This window comes from Callithrix jacchus, chromosome 9 (assembly GCF_049354715.1).
Source record: "Callithrix jacchus isolate 240 chromosome 9, calJac240_pri, whole genome shotgun sequence".
NCBI classification, from domain to species: Eukaryota; Metazoa; Chordata; class Mammalia; order Primates; family Cebidae; genus Callithrix; species Callithrix jacchus.
Window position 1 is genome coordinate 50,810,212 of NC_133510.1, and position 22,210 is coordinate 50,832,421.

A 22,210-nucleotide genomic window follows, 5' to 3' on the forward strand; every position below is an offset into this window, starting at 1 on the left:
TGAATTCAATAAGCTCTCATGTTCTTCCAGCCTCTGTTAACACTTAAATTTCACAGTGAGTTCTATTAACACTTTAATCTCACAGTGAGTTCTGTTAACACTTTAATTTCACAATGAGTTCCATTTGGTAACAGAGACCACAATTTAAAGAAGTATGATTCAGTAATAGCACTAAAAGTATCAGGAACTTATGTATTAGGATGTAAATTATCAATGTGTGTTTTTTTTAATGGCACTGGCTCTTCAGAAATTAATATGTATTGAAGTCTTTTAAGTTAGTGCTTTTTACTGTCAAACATTTGATTATGTTAATAGACTCAATTTATGGAATTGTATCATTATAGATTTGATTATTTCATAATCTCCAGACCTCCACTCTTTCAACTGAAAATTAATTTTCAAGATTAAATAATTTGTCTGATAAGGATGCCCATTGTCAATGTGTACTGTTACAGTCTGTAGACAAAAGAAAGGTGCAGCCTGTGCTGTTAGAGGTTTCAGCTACGGTATTGGGGTACTCTGACATATGGGAGAAACTCTGGGGATCTGAAGGTAGGTTTGAGGGGAAGGGTAATTCTAGAGTTGGTAAGTGCTACTTTAGTACTAGCTTCTTGTACTCAAAGGATAGACAATGGAACATTTTTGTTATTGTGTAATTAGCATCTTTTAAATCAGATCTTGACAGTTGTTCTGTGAGAACAAGCTAAATGAAAATGTTTCTGTTTAGATTAGGCATTAGTAAACATCCCACTTCTCCCTCTCATTGTAAACAGAAGGATAATTTGGATGGGGAATGAGTCTTTTATTTAGCTCAGTACTTAAAACCATGGCCCACAATTAGAGGTAATCAGCCTCTGGGGGAAGGGGCTAGTGCTCTGAGCTGCTGGTTCTTTGAGCTGTAGCACCCAGACATATGTCCTGGCAATTGCCATGCTCTGCATATTGTTTCAGGAGGTTACTTAATTTCTTCCACTTTGGCCACTCTTTTGCTTTCTAATTCTCTATTTGAGCATGGCTCGAAGACAGCACAGGCAAAGTTAAAGACAATGTTCAAAGCTGTCCCAGATATTATCTGGGGCAATGTTCACATATTCACCTTAGTGAAATCAAGTTAAAACTATGAGCATTGAAAGCAGCCATGATTGGAGAAAGGCAGTGAGTCAGCTAAACTCTTGAGCAGTTGATGACCATCCCACATGTTGGCAAAGATCTCCTGACTTAGGAGTCTAATAGAGGGAGTGAGGAAAAGCAGGAAAGAGGCAGAACAGTGTGCGGCCGGCAAATCGGTGTTAGCCGCTGCCTGTTGTGTTTAGGCATGACACTACATTGAGGTTATGAGAAACTCCTTGTTTTGGAAGACTGTTTTTTTCTGAGATTTCTTTAAGCTACGATGAGTTTAGGCCTCAAACATAAACATCAAATGGACTGAGAAGATTGTTAAAACTGAAGTCATAGTAAAGTGAGATTTCTTATCCTGCTTTGATGGAAGAGAACATTGTTGTCAGTTTAAGATAGACTTTTCAAGGTTTCCTATTACAATATCTTAGTAATGGTGCTTTTTTTGCTTATTAAATACTAGATTGGTGGTTTTAAATATTTAAATTAGTTGTATAGTTTGCCTTAATTTCTTTGGGAAAAATAATTCAAAAAGTAAATTAAAGTTGGAAAACAGTAAGAATTTTTAGCTTACGACATCAACGATCATGGATGATGATAACAGTTTTAGTTGACCAGCTTATAGACAGTTAATATGGGCCGTGTTTTACTTATGTCTCTTGGAAGTCATTTACTATAGGCAGCGGATTATGAGGTTCCTAAATATAAGGTACAGTACTACTTCATTTTCCCACTCCTAACATTTCAGGAAGGACTGTATTCACACTCTTTAAATGCACTCAGATGAAAGTGACTTGGTTGTTGGAATATTAACTCATTTTTGAGTCACATTAGTTTTTGAGTCCATATGTCCTCTTCATTTCCTTCTATGTTTGAGATGTATTTTTTTTCCTTCTATGTTTGAGATGTATTTTTTGAAACTGTTTAGAGCCTAGTCACTGGAAATTTTATGCTAAGTCCCAAGTACCTCTCATATAGCATTAGGGGTGGTTGGTTTTATTTGCCCAGTGGTTGTTCATTTGTCTTCTTTATTACAATAACCACATGACCATTGCTTTTTAAAGTACTCACTTAAGGGATTGTTTCTTAATAATAGTCAGCAATTACAATTTTTTAGGTTCTTTCCTAAGAATAACTACTTAATCTATGTTAACCTTCTTTTTTTCTTAATAGTCAAGTAATCTTTTCATCATCCATTGGTTGAGGTGACTTTATTCTAATGTACCTTCCACAAATAGGACTGTGTTTCAAGATAAAGTCCTGCATTTGAGAGATGTCCTGTAATTTGACAGACATTGTAAAGACTACGTATAAAGAGACCCCTCATTTTTGGAGGATGATTTTTGGGTAAAAAGAGTTTTTATCTCCAGTTTCTTGAGTTTGAATTTTCTGCATGTATTTGAAATAATTTAGTTGAACTCTTAATTTGGACAAAGAAATTAAGAAAAGGAAACATTCTACTTACAATTATATAATATAATATGATGACATTACTTGACCCAGAAAGGTGTGTGTATGTTGTTTTGAGTTGGGAATGGTTTTCTTTCTATCCTTTTTAGTGTTTCTGGTTATTGGCGGTAGGGGTCGTTCTATTTAACATTGAGTTCATGCCATTGATTATTTTCCCCCCTCTTTTTAGTAGAACATATTATTTTCGGAAATGTCAGCATTCTAATTTTTCATCTTGGTTGAGGGTTATAGATATTGAAAATCACATATTTGTAAAATATAGTATTAGCACTAAGATTACTAATAAAGATTTTTGACATAGTAAATTTAAAGCACATAGTTTTAAATGTCAGTAACAAATAGAACTGAGTAAGTCAAAGTTCTACAAAATTTTTATAGAGTATCTTTTTTCCCTCCTTTCTAAATGAAGTTGATGTCACGTAAAACTGGATGGCTGTGTACATGGAGGGCATTCATCGATTCTTTCATTCACCACACATGGATAGATGTAGCTGCCTCTGCATCCTCCTCCACCTCCACTGCCCTGCCACTCTACCCAACACAGTGCATGACTGATTGATCCCCCTTTTGAACCACTTCTTCAATTTACATTTCATTTGTTTATTATGGCATAGAGCCCCACCAATATTATGATAATTTATGTATAGGTTGGCCTCCTGTCTCAGACTGTGAGCTGATTGAGTGCAGGGAGTTTCTTGCTTATCTTTGGCTGCCATTTCTAGCTCAGTCATACCACTTAGTCCACACTCAGGGCAGGTTGTGGACTCAGTGCTTAAATGCTACATTTTCCCCTCACCTCCAGGAATTCTTAGGTTGTTGGAGGAGGAGGACATGTGCAGTTAATTCCAGTAAAATTGAACATGTATTAATGGAGGTATGCACCAAGAACTTTGAGAACACAGAGGAGGAAGTGATTCTAAGGCACGTAGGCAATGGAATGGCCATGAAACATTTGAAATATATGGGCAGTTATTAGCATTAACATCTAGAGTATATCAAGACACTTTATAACAAGGTTCCTGTGCATTCAGAGTACCCTGGTTAGAAGTTCAGTAGAGTTAATTCATGTACTGCACTTCTACCTGTTAAATGCAAAACCACTGCTAGAAAGTTTCTTTAAAGTTATAGGAGTTGACAGAAATGATAAATGAACATAGCTTATTTTTTTTTTTTGGCAGTGAAAAAAATATTTCAAATTATCCTTTCAGGTGTGATTCATTAGAGTAGGACTCTGTTGGGATTATATGGTTTCTTATGCCATACAGGTGCTGTATTTTGCTTTGGCCAATTTCCTAGAGATGTAACACTTTCATCTCTCTGTACTCACAATTGTGTCTTGTTAAGGAGCTGAGAATATGTTTCTACAATTACTTTTGCATTGCCATTTCATTATTTGCTTTTTTTTTTTGCCCTGAAAGAGAAGCAATTTTAGAATCAAAATTTTCTATGTTGATGAAGAAATTAGTGTTTTTTGAGAACAAATAAAGATATTAAACAGAATTTTAAGGGTAAAATTTCAAGTTACTATTCTTTTACCTTGCGGAATTGCACTTGGAGAAGCCAGCAGGTGGCAGTATGATGTATAAAGTGAAAGACAAATTGGTACAGCTCCTTTTCATAAGAAAATGTTACTTGCATATTAAAGAATTCATATTACTTTGTAAATCATCAGAGGTTTTTTTATCCTGTCATTTTGTTGAACATATTGCAATTATGATCTTATGGGCTATTATTTTTAATTATATATTTAGTACTTTTTTTTTAAGTTGAGGTTTTGCTGATTCCAAGGGAATATTGAGGAATTTGGAGAGGGAAGCCTCATAACTCTCTCAGTGGGGGCTTCTGTAGCAGTAGTAGCTGTATACAAAACCATGAAAGAAAGCTAGGTTAGGGATTTCTGGTATGTAAGTACTCTTCCAGAGGTGGGGAAATAGTAATAATAATTAGATTGCCTAATTAACCTGTCAGCAGCATCCCAGCCATGCAAGAATGTGGCTGGTTTTCAAGATAATAAGGTATCTTGGTTACTGAACTAATTACTAAATATACTAAGAAATGTTAATTGACAAGTTTGGTAGATACTTAGGGGAATAATGTGTTTCATTGGTTTCCATTAATGTTCAGTTATGGCATTAACCTATCATTAAGTGTGTTTCTATATTCCTTCTCTAGGGTTCTGTAAATGCCATGTGGTATGCCGAGGTTGGTTGCTTTTGAGTTTTTAAAAACTATAATAATACATAGATTACTTGTGTAATTTCAGTTGGAATAAAAAGTAGGTGTCAGTATTTTTCTTAGCTGCTATGAATTTCTCCCTTTCTGCTGGTCTGAAATAAAATAACTGCATCATGCTTTAGCTTGATTGTTTTAGTTTTTGCTTAAATGCACAAAGTTTGATGACTGTATGTGGCTAATTTTGCCTGCCTTTGTCCTTGGTCCCTGGCTATATTTGTGCAATGTCTTTGATATGCTACTTGGTGCTATTTGTAAAGAAGCATTTACAATACTATGTGTTGTCTGAACTCTCCTGCATAGGTTAAAGAACTCCGAGAAAAGGCTGAGTTTTATAGGAAGCGAGTTCAGGGGACACATTTTTCTCGGGACCATCTGAATCAGATTCTGTCTGATAGCAACTGCTGTTGGGATGTCTCTTCAACCACAAGCTCAGAAGGAACTGTTAGTAGCAACATCAGAGCATTAGATCTTGCTGGGTGAGATATTCTTTGTGGATGGTGAAAAAGTTTGTTGAAGCTTATGTAGATCATAGAATGACATAGGAAAATGATCTGACTACTTAAAATTTGTCTCTAGTCAAATGGAAATGTGGCAGCCATTTATTTCATTTTTATTCTCTGTGAAAAATAAAGCAATGTAGACTTGCTTTATTTGTGTATAAATAATACATAATGTAAATCTGGAAGGCTGGAGTTTTATAATATTCTTTGTTGACAATTAATAGCAGAGAAGGGATGACTATATGGTAGATGTAAAAAGACCTTTAGAAGGTAAAAAGAAAGTCAATAACAACAATAAAGACTTAGAGACTATAAACTATTAATACATATCCATTATCATTCATTAATGGATTCCGTGGCTAATTCAGAACTTCGCTCCTGATTTAATAGGATAGCTCTTTGCTGTTTTGGGTTTAAAGTGAACATGATTTAACTATTTGTAAGAGAAAGTAATTGAAGAACTTAGACCGTGGGGGTCCTAGTTTATGTGTGTAAATGTCAGTTTAGGGGTATGACTTGTGTCAGCAGATGTACACAAACATATATGCGAAGGTAGGAGTAAAAGAAGATAAACATATTTTGGAATATTTTAATGGAAGCGCCATTAAAGATTGTAACTTTCATTTATTTTACTATAAAACGAATTATATTTCCTTCTTCAATACCTGAACAGGGCAGTATCTATGGAATACATATATTGTGAACAGGAGAAGGAAATGATGGACTCAGTAAAATTGGTGGAGACTAGAAACGTGCAAACTATTTACATTTAAAGTAAAACTTACTTTGTTATGCAGAGACCCTAGAAGCCATAAGACTTTGCAGAAATGTCCTTCTACAGAACCAGAAGAAAAAAGAGATATCATGGAAGAACAGCCCCAGAAAAATAACATGGAGAAATTGGGCGTGTCAGCTCCCACCATACCTGTTAGAAGGCGGCTGGCGTGGGATGCAGAGAACACCAGTGAAGATGGACAGAAACAGCCCACGGAGAAAGAGGAGGAGAAGAAGGAGGAGGAGGAGGAAGAGGACAGGAAAATGGGCAAGCAGACTTATATAGGAGAGCAAGAGCAGTTGGATATCCATGAGAAATCTAAGGCAGACAAGATGAAAGAAGGGTGAGAGTTTTAAATTACTCAGTGTAGAGAAGCGTTATTTACATAGCTGACATGTATTTTGTTTTGTCACTAAGTATAGTGGTTTGCACTTTTGATTTTATGACTAATAAAGTGCAGATTTTATTTCAGTGTCACAAAGTAGGCACTGCTGTATGGTTAACAATCTGATTGACTCATGTATTTAAGTCACCATTGATTGGTAATTGAATACTTGAATTCTGGGGTACTTTGGGAGGAAGTAGTTAGGTTTATTTTCATTTATGTCCTGTAATTTATGGTGTGCCAGATTTGCAATGTGTCTGGAAGAATGACTATGTTTAAAGAAATAAACTGGTGTTCTTCAATATCCGATGATTCTACCAAAAAAGAAAATGTTTTATAACATCTTGAAAAAAGTGATTTCTGAAAATAGCTAATTCCTATTGTTTTATGTATAAATTGCTTTGGGGAGTGGCTCTTCTCTATCATTGATAATAGTGCCTTTTGTCTATAATCTAAATCACTTATTTATTCATGGATGTTACAACTACTAATATGGAACTTGAGCCTTGATATAAGGAAGGATTCTCTGCTGTGTTGGTTCTGACTTGCAGTGATTTTCCCCCATCCAGTATATAGTCACTTTTTTCTTTGTGATATATTTTATTCTATTGATATAGCTTATAGTATTTTTTCAGTGTTCAAATTTTCTTTTTGATCTTGTGCTTAGTTGTTCTATTCATTATTGAAAATTTCAGTCACTTTTAACTGCCTGTGGATTTGGTGGTTATTTTTTCAGAAACAAAATGGACTCCTCTTACAAGTTTTATACTTTATTATTGCACATAATACATAAAGTATACTTTATTATACTTTATTGATGGCAAAGTATTTTTTTATAATATGTTCTGGAGGAAATGCTGTATAGATTCATAGATTGTTTCAATTTATAGGTCAGATTCTTCTTCTGTATCCTCAGAAAAAGGAGGCCGGCTTCCTACTCCCAAGCTGAGAGAACTTGGTGGAATCCAGAGGACTCATCATGATCTCACTACTCCAGCTGTTGGTAATTGGCAAACATCATGCAGTTCTTATTTTTTTTTTTTTGAAAGAGAAAAAAGAAAGAAAAGAAGAAAAAGAATCTTATTTAAAAATTCTTATTTTCGAAAGTTCTTATTTAACCTGCTTTTTCTACATGATAATTTAGTGTAATTGAAACTGTCATCTTCTTTATTTTTCCAGGTGGTGCTGTTTTAGTGTCTCCATCTAAGATGAAGCCTCCAGCCCCAGAACAGAGGAAAACAATGACCTCTCAGGATTGTTTAGAAACTTCAGAGAATGAATTTACTAAGGTAAATATATTTTGGGGAAAAAAGCATCTCATCTGGGATTAATTATCATAGACACATGTAATAAATGAATGATAGGTTAAGATTTTAGAGAATTGTGGCTATCATATGAGGAGACGATGCCATTAAACTGCTTTTAATAAAGCGAAAGGCTTGACTTTTTTCTGGTAGAAGCATTGCATTTTTGTTAATACACTTTCAACTTTGTCAGTAGTGACTCAATAGGAAGAGGAAGAAAATATAATTTTATTGAGCATCTACTGTGTGACAGTGGTATTCCAGCTATATTCCAGGCGTTGTTTTAGTGCTGGGGATGTAGCAGAGAACAAACAGGCAAAGATCATGGCCATCATTGAACTTACATTCTAGTGGTGGAGAGAGACAATAAACAATATAAGCAGATAAAATATGTAGTATTTTAGATATTGATTAGGATTAAGGAGAAAAATAAAGCCGCTGAAGTGAACAGGAAGTGGCCAGGGAAATCCTCAGTGCGAGAGTGGCATTTAAGCAGGATCTGAAAAACGTAAGGAATTGACCTGTATGCAGATTTGGGAAGGTCTAGGTGATGAGAACAGCAAGTGCAGATCCGCCAGGTGAGAGGGTACCTGCTTCCTTGAGGAAAAGCTAGGAGGTCAGTATAGCTGGAGAATGGAGAGAATGAGAGGGAGGGAGAGTAGTGTGGATAATGAGTTCAGAGACATAATGGAGTGCTAAATTGTGTAGGGCTTTGTAAATCATAGCAAAGATTAAAAAGTTTTTTTCTTTATGAAGTGGGAAGCTATTGGAAAGGTGCAGGAGTGACATGATTTTACTTAGTTTTTTCTAAGGTCTTTCTGGCTGCTGCGTTGAGAACAGATAGTAGCAGAGCAAGAGCTGTGGCATAAAAACAGTTGAGAGTCACTTACGCTATCCAGGTAAGAGGTGATGGTTGTTTGGACCTTGGTGGTGGCAGTGAAGGTCATATGATAAAGTTCAATTTTGGATACACATGGATACAGCCAACAAGATTTGTTGATGAATAAGATCTGGGGTGGGAGAAAGAGAAAAATCAAGGGTGACTCAAGTTTTGGCCTTAGCAATAAGGATGGAGTCACCATTTAACTGAGCTGGGGAAGGCAGTGTGAGGAAAATATTTGTTGGGGAAGATCAAGAATTCTGTTCTGGACACACTAAATTTGAGAAGCTTATTAGACATACAGGTAGACATGTTGAATAGGGAATTGACTGTATAGGTTTGGAGTGTAGCGGAGAAGTTGGGCTGTAGGTACAGATTTGAGGTTCTTTATAACTTAGGTGGGTCAGGTATTTAAAGTATTGAGACTAGAGAAAATCAAGGGAGTGGGTATAGACAGAGAAGAATAGTTGCAGACAGATCTGAGCCCCAGTTTTTTGATATTAGGAAGTTGAAGACTAGTAAGCAAAGAGATTGAAGGAGAGCAGCCAGTGAAGGGATTTTAAATAGGAGACTGGTATCCTGGAGGTGTCATGAAGGGAGAGTCCATAAGGGAGGTGTCAAGAAAAGATAGATCGGTAAGATAGGATAATTGTTTATTGGATTTAGCAACACAGAGGTCATTGGTGACCTTGATAAAGGGCAGTTTTGGTGGAAGGGAGGGACAAAAGCCTAAGTGCAAGTGAGTTCAATAGAAAAAAGAACAGAAGAATTGGAGACAGTTGTCACAGAAAATTCTTTGAAGTGTTTGTTTTCCAAGAAGGGAAGCAGAGTAATGCAGGGGTAGTTGGGAGAAGTGAGATCAAGATGGAAGACATAACAGCACATTTGTATGTTGACAAAAATAATTTTGGAGAGAGATAAGTTGATGGTGCAGGAGTGGGGAAGGTTGTTGGAAAGATGTTCTTGAGTAGGAGAAAGGGCTTAGGATTTGGTGGAGATGTGGAAGGGTTGGCTTTTGACACTGTTTCTTCATTGTTACAAGAAGGAAAGCATAATTCATGAGCATTGCTGGTGAATGTAGGAAGATGTGATGGCAGCTTTTGGAAAGCCTCTTCTGATTGCTTCTTTGTGACATGTGAAGAAAGATCCTTGCTGAGAATAGAGCTGGAGAAGATGTTGGAGATTCGAGGAAAGTGAAAGCATAGAGTATTCATCTCAGAGAGTGGGAGAGTGAGTAGGCAAGGGGAATGTGGAATATTTTAGGCCAATGTTAAGGGACCATTTTAAGTTGGTGGTCACAAAGGTGGTAGAAGACCAGTCAGGAAGGATTGTGTGCTTTCTCCAGGAATGTTTGGCTGCAGAGTTGCAGGATAGATAGAGAGTTGGATTTACCAAGGGTTTTGAACTTGTCATGAGAGTAAGACAAAGTGAGAAAAAGGGTAATGGAGTTAAGGTATGTATGAAGAAGGGATTATAGTGATTGGCTGTTGAAGTTGAATTGGTTAAGGAAGGACACTGGGACTTGAAAACAGTACGGAGGTGATAGGATCAGTGGGTGGATGGTCTTGGTAAAATAAAAGACTTGTTGGAATTGGGGCATCCGTGGGGAATAGTTTTAAAGTGAGGAGATGGTGGTCAGAAATTGAGATTATGGAAAGGTTGTAATTACTAGTAATGACAAGGCTTAACATATAATCATGAGTGTAAGTGGTTGGAGTAGAATAGAGAACATTCAGAGAAGAGGTTAAAAATCTGTAGGGAATTTTGCTGATGGCTGTTTGTGAATTTGAGTACAAAGTAGTAGTTTTCAGGGATTGGGAATAGGTGGGAGATGGGATCAGAGCACCTTCTACCTCTTAATCCCCAGTGCTTAGAACAGAGCCCAGCTCATAGCAGGTAACAGGTTGAATGAATGTTATTGAAGTGACAGAATATTCAAACTGTTTCCCGTTGCTTATGTATACGTTGGTTTATTAAAGGAAATGTGACATTAGGAATACAGTCAGAAGACTCATGAGAATCAAATCTTAGTGAACTGTTCTGCTCCTCCTGATAAATATCCAGGCTGCCATCTGGAAGGTGTGAGTGTTTAGGCAGCTGTATACACACAGCTGATTCAGCCAAAACGAGTGACTAATCCATATTTGCAGCTGGATTTATATGTATTATTTTCACTTACTGTGGAATTAATTTATTGAATAGAGTAATATCCTCTCTCAGAATTTTAATGTCAATCTCTGTCTCACTGTGCGTGCTATATACTTGTAACATTTTAATTACCAACTTCTCTAAAATAAGCAAGTTTCTGGCTGGGTGCAGTAACTCACACTTGTAATCCCAGCACTTTGGGAGGCCTAGTTTGGCGGATCACATAAAGCCAGGAGTTCAGGACCAGCCTGGCCAACATGGGGAAACCTTGTTTCTACTAAAATTATAAAAATTAGCTGGGCGTGATGGCAGTTGCCTGTAATCCCAGACACTCAGGAGGCTGAGGCACAAGAATCGCTTCAACCCGAGAGGCAGAGGTTGGAGTGAGCTGAAATCACTCCACTGCACTCCAGCCTGGGACACAGAGCGAGACTGTCTCCAAACAAACAAATCATACATACATATGTATATTTGTATGCAAGTTTATTATTGACAACTTGATTGGATATCCTTCCATGTGAATTTTCTGCCACCAGCACTACCAGGGACTATACCAAGAGCTAGCTAGATTTTGTTATTTCCCAGTGTCTACCCTTTGGTTACTGGTAGGCAAAGGAGTTGCTAAACTTTGATATATACCATCAGTTTTTCCCCTTATATTCTCTTATAAAAGCATTTATAAGAAATTACATTATTATAATGTATAAAATTAAATTTGTAGGTCATTCAATTTCCAATAAATTATCAGTATGTCCCAAAACTTTAGGGTAGAATTCTCATATTGATTTGATCATCAAGAAGCATTTTCAAATCTTAAAATTATATTAAAAACCCAAGTGTGCATTAGCTTACTTCATTCATTAGCAGATTTACCCACATGCTATGGCAATGATAATGAATAGAAACAGACATGGTACATGAGCTTATGAAGTCTGCAGCAGTCTGATAAGGGAGATACATGTTAACTACAGCAAAAAAAAAAAAAAAGAAATTAAAACTAACAAGAGTTTCAATATCAAAGTACTTAGTGCTATTCTAGAAGGAATTGACCTAATCATGGAGATCAGGAACCTTTTTGGAAGTTGGTGATGCTTCTTTGAAAAAGTCATAATTGAGCTAAGATAAAGAAGAAGAGGAAGCATTAACTAGGAAAAAAGAATGGGAGAAGGAGCAGAGGCTATGCCAAGATCTTGTGGAGAGAAAGAATGTAGAGTTTGAGGAAGCAAAGATCAGTACAGTGTGTGGCAGGGAGCATGATGCAACATGAGGCTGGAAAACAGCAACATTGGGATTTCTGTCTTTAACTCCAGAGCAGTTGGAAGCCATTGAAATATTTTAAGTATGGGAATTGTGGTGGATATATGTTTTGCAAGATCTGTTTGGCTCCCATAGGAGGCAACAGTAGACTGTGAAAAGCCATTGCAGTGTTGGTAGCTTGGATGAAGGAGGGTGGGAATAGATAGAAGTGGATGAAACTGCACAATTGTGTAAGGGGAAGAATGATAAGGCTTGATGCTGGGTTGGGTAATGGGGGATAAGAGACAGGGATGCCTGCTTAGTTTCTGGCTTGCCCATCAAGATTGATGGAGGTACCATACACTGAGCAAGAGAACTCTGGACAAGGAGCCTTTTTGGAAGGGAGTTGTATTTTCACTCATTTAATTTGATATTTAATAGGCTCTTATTATGTGCCAGGCACTGTTCTAGGATCTGGAGATTCATTGGTAATCAAGACAAAATCCCTGCCTTCATGAGGCTTACATTTTCATTGGGAGGAATAGACAAATCATTTTTTAAGAAAATAATTTCACATAGTAGTAAGCACTGTTAATAAAATAAAACTACAGATGACCTCTAAGGGATGGGTAAGGCAGCTTTAGTTTGGGCCATTCAGGACAGGCATCTCTAAGGAGATGACGTTTTAGCTGGGACCTGACTGATGAGGAAGGTGCCCGTGCAGAGATCTGGGGCAGATTATTTTCCAGTTAGAAAGAACAGGGGCTGGGTTCAGTGGCTCACGCCTGTAATCTCAACACTTTGGGAGGCCAGGCCGGGTGGATCACTTGAGATCAGGAATTCAACACCAGCCTGGCCAACATGGTGAAACCCTATATCTACAAAATTACATAAATTTGCTGAATGTGGTGGCACATGCCTATAGTCCCAGCAACTTGGGAGGCTGAGGCACAATAATTGCTTGAACCTTGGAGGCGGAGGGTGCAGTGAGCCCAGATTGTGCCACTACACTCCAGCCTGGGTGACAGAGTGAGACTTCATCTCAAAAAAAAAAAAAAAAAAAAAAACCAGCAAGCAAGTGCAAGTGTTCTTGCCTAGGGCAGGAACCCAGAGATAATTAAGAGAGTGAAAAGGTGAGTGTGGCTGGAACCTAGAGAGGAAAGAGGAGAGGGCAGGAAGTGAGATTGGAAAGGGCGGCTGAGTAAGTATCTTGGATGTTATTTATTTATTTTTAAATTAAATTAAATTTTATATTCACTTTTTTTGTGGGGGAGGGGAGGACAGGGTCTTGCTCTATTGCTCAGGCTGGAATGTAGTGGTATGATCTTGGCTCACTGCAACCTTTGCCTTATAGGCTCAAACAGTTCTCATGCCTCAGCCTCCCAAATAGCTGGGACTGCAGGTGCCTGCTGCCACATCTGGCTAATTTTTTATATTTTGGGTAGAGATGCGGTTTCCTCGTGTTGGCTAGGCTGGTGTTGAACTCCTGACCTCAAGTTTTCCACCTGCCTCAGCCTCCCAAAGTGCTGGGAATTCAGGTTACAGCCACCACATCTGGCCCATTTTTTTGCTTTTTGAGACAAGGTCTTGCTGTATTGCCCAGGCTGGAATGCAGTGGTGAGATCATGGCTCAGTGTAGCCTCCTGGGCTTAGGCAATCCTCCCACTTTAGCACCTGACTAGCTGGGACCACAGATGTGTGCCACCATGCCTAGCTAATTAAAAAAAAATTTTTTTTGTAGAGATGGGTCTCACTGTGTTGCCCATGCTGCTCTAAAACTCCTGGGTTCAAGCAGTTCTCCCTTTTTGGCCTCCCAAAGTGGTAGGCTTACAGGCTTGAGCCAGTGTGCCAGCCTGAATTTTATTTTAGATTCAGAGGATACATATGCAGTTACATTGATATATTATGTAATGCTGGGGTTTGGGCTGCTATTGAACCCATCACCCAAATAGTGAAGATTGTACCCAATAGGTAGTTAGTTTTTCAACCCCTGCACCCCTCCCTGTCTTCCCCCTTTTGTAGTTCCTAGTGTCTGTTTCCGTCTTTATGTTGTATGTGCCTATTGTTTAGCTCCCACTTATAAATGAGAATATGTAGTATTTGATTTTATGTTTCTGTGTTAATTCACTTAGGATAATGGCCTCCAGCAGCATCCATGTTATTGCAGTGGACATAATTTCATTCTTTTTTATGGCTGCACAGTATTCTATGGTGTGTATATGTACCACATTTTCTTTATCCAGCCCACTGTTAATGGACACCTGTGCTGATACCATGAGTTTGCTAATGTGAATAGTGCTGGATTAAACCTATAAGTGAAGATCTTTTTTCATAGAATGATTTCCTTTGGGTAGATACCCAGTAGTGAGATTGCTGGGTTGAATGGTAGTTCTAATTTTAGTTGTTTGAGAAATTTCCATACTGTTTTCCACAGGGGTTGCATTTCCTTTTCCTTGCATCCTTGCTAAGACCAACACCTGTTATTTTTCTGACTGTTTGATCGTAGCCATTCTGACTGGTGTGAGATGATATCTCATTATGGTTTTGATTTGCATCTCTCTGGTGATTAGCAATGTTAAGCATTTTTTCATGTTTGTTGGCTGCTTTGTCTTTTAAAAGGTATCTATTCATGTCCTTTGCCCAATTTTTAATGGAGATTTTTTTTTCTTGTTAAGTTCCTTATAGATTGTTGATATTAGTCCTTTGTCAGATATGTCGTTTGCAAATATTTTCTCCCGTTCTGTAACATGTCTATTTACTCTGTTAATTGTTTCTTTTGCTATGCAAATGCTATGTAGTTTAATTAAGTCCCAGTTGTCAATTTGTTTTTGTTACATTTGTCTTTCAGTACTTAGCCATAAATTCTTTGCCTTGGCCAATGTCCAGAAGAGTTTTTTCTAGGTTTTCTTCTAGGATTTTTATACTTTGAGGTCTTATATTTAAGTCTTTAATCCATCTTGAGTTAATTTTTGTATATGGTGAGATGTAGGGGTCTTATATTTAAGTCTTTAATCCATCTTGAGTTAATTTTTGTATATGGTGAGATGTAGGGGTCATATATACATATGGCTAGCCAGTTTTCCCAGCACTGTTTATTGAATAGGGTGTCCTTTTTCCATTGTTCATTTTTTGTGGTCTTTGTTAAAGATCAGATAGCTGTAGGTGTATGGCTTTATTTCTGGTTTCTCTTTTCTGTTCCATTGGTCTATGTATACGTTTGTTTGCCAGTACCATGATGTTTTGGTTTCTGTAACCTTATAGTAGAGTTTGAAGTCGAGTAATGTGATGCCTCCAGCTTTGTTGTTTTTTTTGCTTAGGATTGCTTTGGGCCCTTTTTTTTCCTTCTGTATGAATTTTAGAACTGTTGTTTCTAATTCTGTGAAAAATGACATTGGTAATTTGATAGGAATTGAATTGAATCTGTAAGTTACTTTGGACAGTATGGCAATTTTAACAATATTGATTATTCCAATCCATGAGCGTGGAATGCTTTTTCATTTGTTTATGTCATCTGTAATTTATTTCAGCAGTATTTTGTAGTTCATGTGGCGGTCTTTCACCTCCTTGGTTAGCTGTGTTCCTAGGTACTTTATTTTTGGGGGAGCTATTGTAATGGGACTGTATCCTTGATTTGGTTCTTGCCCTGAATTATTGGTGTTTAGAAATGCTACTGATTTTTGAACATTAGATTTTGGATCCTGAAACTTCACTGAAGTCATTTAGCAATTCTTTTGGAGGGATTGTTAGGGTTTTCTAGGTTTAGAATCATATCATGAGCGAACAGAGATAATTTGACTTCCTCTTTTTCTATTTAGATGCCTTTTGTTTCTTTTTCTTGCCTGATTGCTCTGGGTAGGACTTCCAGTACTATGTTGAATAGGGGTGGTGAGAGTGGGCATCCTTGTCTTGTTCTCAGGGGGGAATGCTTCGAGCTTTTGCCCATTCAGTATGATACTGGCTGTGGGTTTGTCCTAGATGGCTCTTACTATTTTGAGAGGTATGTTCCTTCATTGCCTAGTTTGTTGAGGATTTTTATCATGAAGGGATATTGGACTTTATCAAATGCTTTTTTCATATCTGTTGAGATGATCAATTTTTAATTCTGTTTATGTGCTAATACTATTCCCAAAAATTGAGCAGAAGGAATTTCTCCCTAACACAGTCTATGAAACTAGTATCATTCTGAGACCAAAATCTGGCAAGGACACAACAAAAAAGAAAACTGTAGGCCAACATTCCTGATGAACATAGACACAAAAATCCTCAACAAAATATTATCAAACTGAATCCAGCAGCACATCAAAAAGATAATTCATCACAATGAAGTGGAGCTTATTCTCTTAGATATTGTTCTAATGGTGCTGGGACACCTCTGGAATATGTGAAGCAACAAAGCAAATATGATTCACAGGGTAAATCAAATCACTGTGGCTTCTCATTGGAGAACTGCTATATACAGGGCTAAGTAGAGCAGTGAGGCCTCTTGGCCTTTTGAGGTTTTAGGCCCAAAAACAGATCACAGAATCAGTTACGTTAAACCTGGGAACCCGTGTGTTTTATTTTACAGGTTTCTTTCAGGTATTTTCAACAATTGTAAAACCAATTTGACAGAGATCACAAATTTTGTTCATATATGTAGAAAAAGGAATGAAAAACAACAATATCTCTTTGGAATTATTTGTATTGTACTAAGTGATACTTGTTTAAAAAGGAAAGCAAGTGGAAGGCTTGTGGTTTTATCCTAGATATTAATTTGAAATATGTTTATCGGTTGAGACCAACAGCAGCCCTAGGCCACTTTGAAGCAATAAACTCTACAATCACAGAAAATGATATTTAAGTTTAGAAAGTAATGCTTTGAGTGTTACATTGATAGAATCAAAGATAATAAGGAAAGGCAACAACTACAATAAATAATCAGGAAAGTGTGGAACTGTATTTGATTTTACTGGCTTGCCTTCTTTTGTTTTTAATTTTTTATATATATATGAATAGAAATGGGTCTTGATATATTGTTGTCCAGGCTGGTCTTCAACTCCTGGCCTCAAGTGATCCTCCCTTCTTGGCCTCCCATGGTGCTAGGATTACAGGCATGAGCCACTGCATCTGAACTATTTTTATTTTATTTTTTGAGACAGTCTGTCTTTGTTTCCTGGCTGGAGTGCAGTGATGCAATTATGACCCACTGCCATCTCTGGCGATCTCTGTCTCTAGGCTCAAGCAATTATTGTGCCTCAGCCACCCAAGCCTCTGGATTACAGGTGTGTGCCACCACACCCGACTAATTTTTGTATTTTTAGTAGAGATGGGTTTCACCATGTTGGTCAGGCTGATCTTAAACTCTTGGCCTGAAATGATCATCCTGCCTTGACCTCCCAAATTGTTAAGATTACAGGTGTGAGCCACCGTGCCCAGCTGCCTTCTTCTAAAAAGTAAAATTGTTAATGACTTTTAGGATAGTGATACTTAGTCATTGTAAAAACAGCAAATGCTGACCAAACTAAAAAAGAAGATAAATATCTCACATGTGTATATACTGTTCAGGGATATCTGCTGTTAAATTTTTGAGGTATTTAGGTATATATATGTGTGAGTATATTTGGTTATTTATTATATTGTAGAAAAGTTTAATAATCTATTTTTTAGCACTGTGTTGTGAACATAGTTTTATATCATGAAATACTTATAATCTTATTTGTATGGAAACATGCAATCTATAGTTATACCAAATTTTTTAAAAACCAGATGCTTATTGTTGAAATCTAATTGTTATTTAGATTCCTGTTATTGTTTCTTAATCTGTTTTGCAGAACTGTAAAGAAATCCATCCTTTAGCTACATTTTTGTTTATATTATTTTGTATATGTAACTACTCCCCAAGTATTACTGTGTAGTCAAAGAAGTCAAATAAGTCAAAGAACACAAAATTTTAAGGCTTCTGCTGTGTTTTGCCAGCCCCACAGAAAGATTGTACTCCCAATAGCAGTCTATGAGATTCCCAATTTTTCCATATCCTTGCCAGCTCTGGTGTCATTGTTTTTTAAAAAATTAATTTTTGAAATTTGGTAGGTGAAAAATTAGTATCTCACTGTTTTCAGCTTTTATAATTATTTGATCATTAGTACGGTAGAATATGTTTACTGTGTGTGATTTGTGTGTACAGTATATGAATTGCTCATTCATACTCTTTTTCTACTTTTTAACTAGGTTTATATTTTTCTTATTGCTTTTAAAGAAACATTTATGTAACAATGATAATTCATTATCAATCATAAAAGTTGTATATTTTTCCAAATTCTGCATTTTTCTCTTAATTTTAAAAATGTCTACATATTTTGTTTATACAGCCAAGTCTGTTTGTCTGTATCATAACTGTTTCCCACACTAAGGTTGCATAAATTCTCTCACATTTTCTCTTGTTTTTTTTGCATTTAAATGTTTGGCTTATTTATTTCTATATCTACACATAGGTATCTCTTTTTTTTTTTTGTCATTTAGAAAGAAAATCGTGCAATATCCCTATTGACTTCTCCAGCTGCTGGTATAAAAACAGTTGATCCTCTGCCTTTGCGGGAAGATTCTGAAGACAGTATCCCCAAATTTGCTGAGGCAACTTTTCCAGCTTCAAAAATTCCTGAACACCCAACAAATACCCCTGGACAGTCGCCTTCTCCACTGCATATTCCATCCTACTGGCATCCCTCTCGTCGAATTCAGGGCTCTCTTAGAGATCCAGAGTTTCAGCACAATGGTAATTATTTTCATTTTAATTTTTTGTCTTTTAAAATAGAGTGTTATACTGGTAGGTATAAAGGCCAAGAATGCACTTTATATTAATAAATCAATTATTTCTTATTTTTGGTTAATATATTAATGAGATTTCTTTAAATAGGAAAAATCCCTCTTTGGGGCACCCAATTGTGCTGCACCTGAGTTCGCTTTTTGCTGTTTTATATGTGTGAGATATCTCTCAAGTTCTTATCTATACACATAGAGGGAACCCACTAAATAGATGCCAGTAGCATGTCTTCTCTGTATGTGACAACCAAAAATGTCTCCAGACACATTGCCAAATGTTGCCTGAGTGTAGAATTCACGGCCAGACATGATTTTCCTTTAGTTGTAGTATGCATTGCTCAACTCTTCTAGCTTCCACTGTTAATGTTAAGAAGTCAAATGCTACTTTTATTCTGGATCTTTTATGTGTGGTGTTTTCTTTCTGGCAGCTTTTAGGATCTTCTCTTCATATCTAATATTCTGAAATTTTATTTCAGATGGGCCTCTGAGTGGTATTTTTTTATTCATTTTGCTGGTACTCCATAGACCTTTCAATCTGGAAAAATTCTCACTTCTGGAACATTTTCTTGAATTATTCAGTCAAAAATTCCCTTCATACCTGTAATCCCAGCACTTTGGGAGGCTGAGGCAGATGGATCACTTGAGGCCAGGAGTTTGAGACCAGCCTGGGCCACGGATGAAACCCTGTCTCTACTGCAAAAAAAAAAAATTAGCTTGGTGTGATGGCGCATGCCTTTAATTCCAGCTACTTGGGAGGCTGAGGCTTGAGAATTGCTTGAGTCTGGGAGGCAAAAAAAAATAAATAAAAAATTATCTCCTTTCTCTGTTTCCTGTTTCCAGGACTCCTATTAATTCAGATGTTGGACATGATTTTATGTTTTATCTTACCTCTCCTATTTTTCGTCTCTGTTTTTAATTTGAAAGGTTACTAATTTTATCTTCTGTCTTTTCTGTTTTTAAATTTTTTTTTTCAATAGCTTTTGGGGTACAGGTGGTTTTTGTTACATAGATATATTCTGTAGTGGTGAATTCTGCATTTTAATGCACCTGTGGTCTATTTTGGAAAATGTTCCCATGTGAAATGATGAGACGAATGTATAGTCTGAAGTTGTTGGATAGAAAGTTTTGTAAATATCTGTTAAGTCTGTTTGTTTTAGAGTATTGTTTAAGTCCATTGTTTCTTTGTTGGCTTTCTGTCTCAACGATCTATCTGGTGCTGTCAGTGGAGTATTGAAGCCCCCCACTATTATTATGTTGCTGTCTACCTCATTTCTTAGGTCTAGTAGTAAGTGTTTTATGAATCTGGGAACTCCAGTGTTAGGTGCATATATATTTAGGACTGACTGTAGTATCTTCTTGTTGGATTGAGCTTTTTATTTTATATAATGACATTTGTCTTTTTTTAAATTGTTCTACTTTAAAGTCCGTTTTGCCTGATATAAGACTTCAGCTAGCTTTTGGTTTCCATTTGCATGGAATATCTTTTCCTATCCGTTTACCATGAGTTTATATGAATCTTTGTGTGTTAGATATTTGGTTTATGGTTTTTAATCCATAAACAACATTAACATACATTCAGTGTTAATATTGAGATGTGAGGTACTATTCTATTCATTATGTTAGCTGTTACTTACTTTGTTTTCTCTGTTGTGTTATTGTTTTATAGGCCCTGTGAGTTTTAAGCTTTTAGGAGGTTCTGTTTTGTTGCATATAAGTTTTTGTTTCAAAATTTAGAACTCTTACTTAGCATTTCTTGTAGCGCTGGTCTGGTAGTGACAAATTCCCTCAGCATTTGCTTGTCTGAAAAGGACTTTATTTGTCCTTCATTTATGAAACTTAGTTTGCTAAACTAACAAAATTTCTGGCTGACAGTTATTCTGTTTAAGGAAGCTAAAGATAGGACCCCAATCCCTTCTGTCTTGTAAGGTTTCTGCTGAGAAAGATATCTGTTGTTAGTCTGACAGTTTTTCTTTTATAAGTTACCTGGTGCTTTTTTAAGTTACCTGATGCTTTTTTTTTTTTTTGACAGAATTCTTTCCTTCATATTGACTTTAGATAAACTGATGACTATATGCCTATGATATTTTTGCATTGAAGTTCCTAAGAGTTCATTGAGCTTCTTATATTTGAATATTTAAATCTCTGGCAAGTCCAGAAGTTTTCCTCAATTATTCCCTCAAATAAGTTTTCCAAACTTTTAGCCTTTTCTTCTCCCTCAGTATCACCATTTATTTTTATGTTTGGTTGTTTACATAATCTCATATTTCTTGGAGACTTTGTTCATTTCTTTTGATTTTTTTTCTTTATTTTTGTTTGGGTTAATTCAAAAACCTTGTCTTTGAGCTCTGAAATTCTTTTTTCTGCTTTATTTTCCCCTCGTACCTGGCATGCAACTATCTTCTACTTATTCTAGTCTATTTTTGAAACTTTGCACTGCATTTTGTATTTCTCTGTGTTTTTTATTTCCAGAAGTTCTGATTGGGTTATTACGATGTCTGTCTCTCTGCAAAATTTTTCATTTATATCCTGAAATAAAAAAAAAAATTTTATAATGTTGGTTTTCACCTTTCTCTGGTAGCTTCTTAAGTAGCTTAATAATCAACCTTCTGAATTCATTGTCTGGTATTTCAAAGATTTCATCTTGGTTTGCATCCATTACTGGGGAGCAAGTGTGATCTCGGGGGTGTTATAGGACCGTGTTTTGTCATATTGCCAGAATTACTTTTCTGGTTCCTTCTTTTTTTGGGTATACTATTCTAATTGTTTTTGAATTTATTTTTGATTTGACTTTGTGGTTTTTGGTTATTTTTTTTTTTTTTCATTTTTTTCTCTCTTAAGAATTTGACTTCAGTGATTATAATTTGTTATAGTTTAATTTGGTTCTTGGTGCTTTTAGGGGTGAAGAGTCTTTATAAGTTCTTTGATTATAGAGAGACTTTGTAGGATGGCTTTCTCAGATGCTGGTTGTGGTAGCTGTGGTACTCAGTGTGTGGGCAAGTTCTGTCTCCTGTGGGGTTGGGATGGCAGAGGTCTCTTGAAGCTTAGCTCATTCCCCTGTGGCATGTACTTTTTTATTTATCTAATTTTTTTCCAGTATTTTGTTTACTGAGTTGATAGTTCAGGCTTCAGGCCAGTAGGGGAGGTATCCCTGGGTAGGAAATCACTGTAGCAAACAAAGGCAGGTGGGTGAATGCAATACACACTGGTGGGCAGAGGTGACAGCCTTGGTGAACATGGGTGGGGGAGCTCTCAGTTAGATGCAATGGGGTCTTATCAGGTGAAGGGTGGGAGCCACCCCAGCTCTCCTGCCAAGCCAGCAGGAAAGCTATCCACCTCCCAGCCTCACTCCTGTCTCAGTGGCCC

At 36.7% G+C, this 22,210-nt stretch overlaps 1 protein-coding gene across 11 annotated transcripts in view; it reads left to right on the plus strand.

Annotated features, from left to right (window-relative positions):
• Positions 1 to 22,210, plus strand: part of SAXO6 (stabilizer of axonemal microtubules 6) — a 79,030-nt gene that overhangs the window by 11,190 nt on the left and 45,630 nt on the right. For 7 of the 11 annotated variants that reach the window (XM_078338034.1, XM_078338036.1, XM_078338040.1 and 4 more), the window contains 6 exons: positions 4,759 to 4,788; positions 5,122 to 5,297; positions 6,119 to 6,439; positions 7,372 to 7,484; positions 7,661 to 7,770; positions 18,548 to 18,800. In XM_078338034.1, the coding sequence (XP_078194160.1) occupies positions 4,759 to 4,788; positions 5,122 to 5,297; positions 6,119 to 6,439; positions 7,372 to 7,484; positions 7,661 to 7,770; positions 18,548 to 18,800 (1,003 nt within the window). Of the gene's footprint in view, positions 1 to 4,758; positions 4,789 to 5,121; positions 5,298 to 6,118; positions 6,440 to 7,371; positions 7,485 to 7,660; positions 7,771 to 18,547; positions 18,801 to 22,210 lie in introns of those variants that run through there. The other 4 variants (XM_078338038.1, XM_078338039.1, XM_002752722.7 and 1 more) reach the window with 2 other exon arrangements.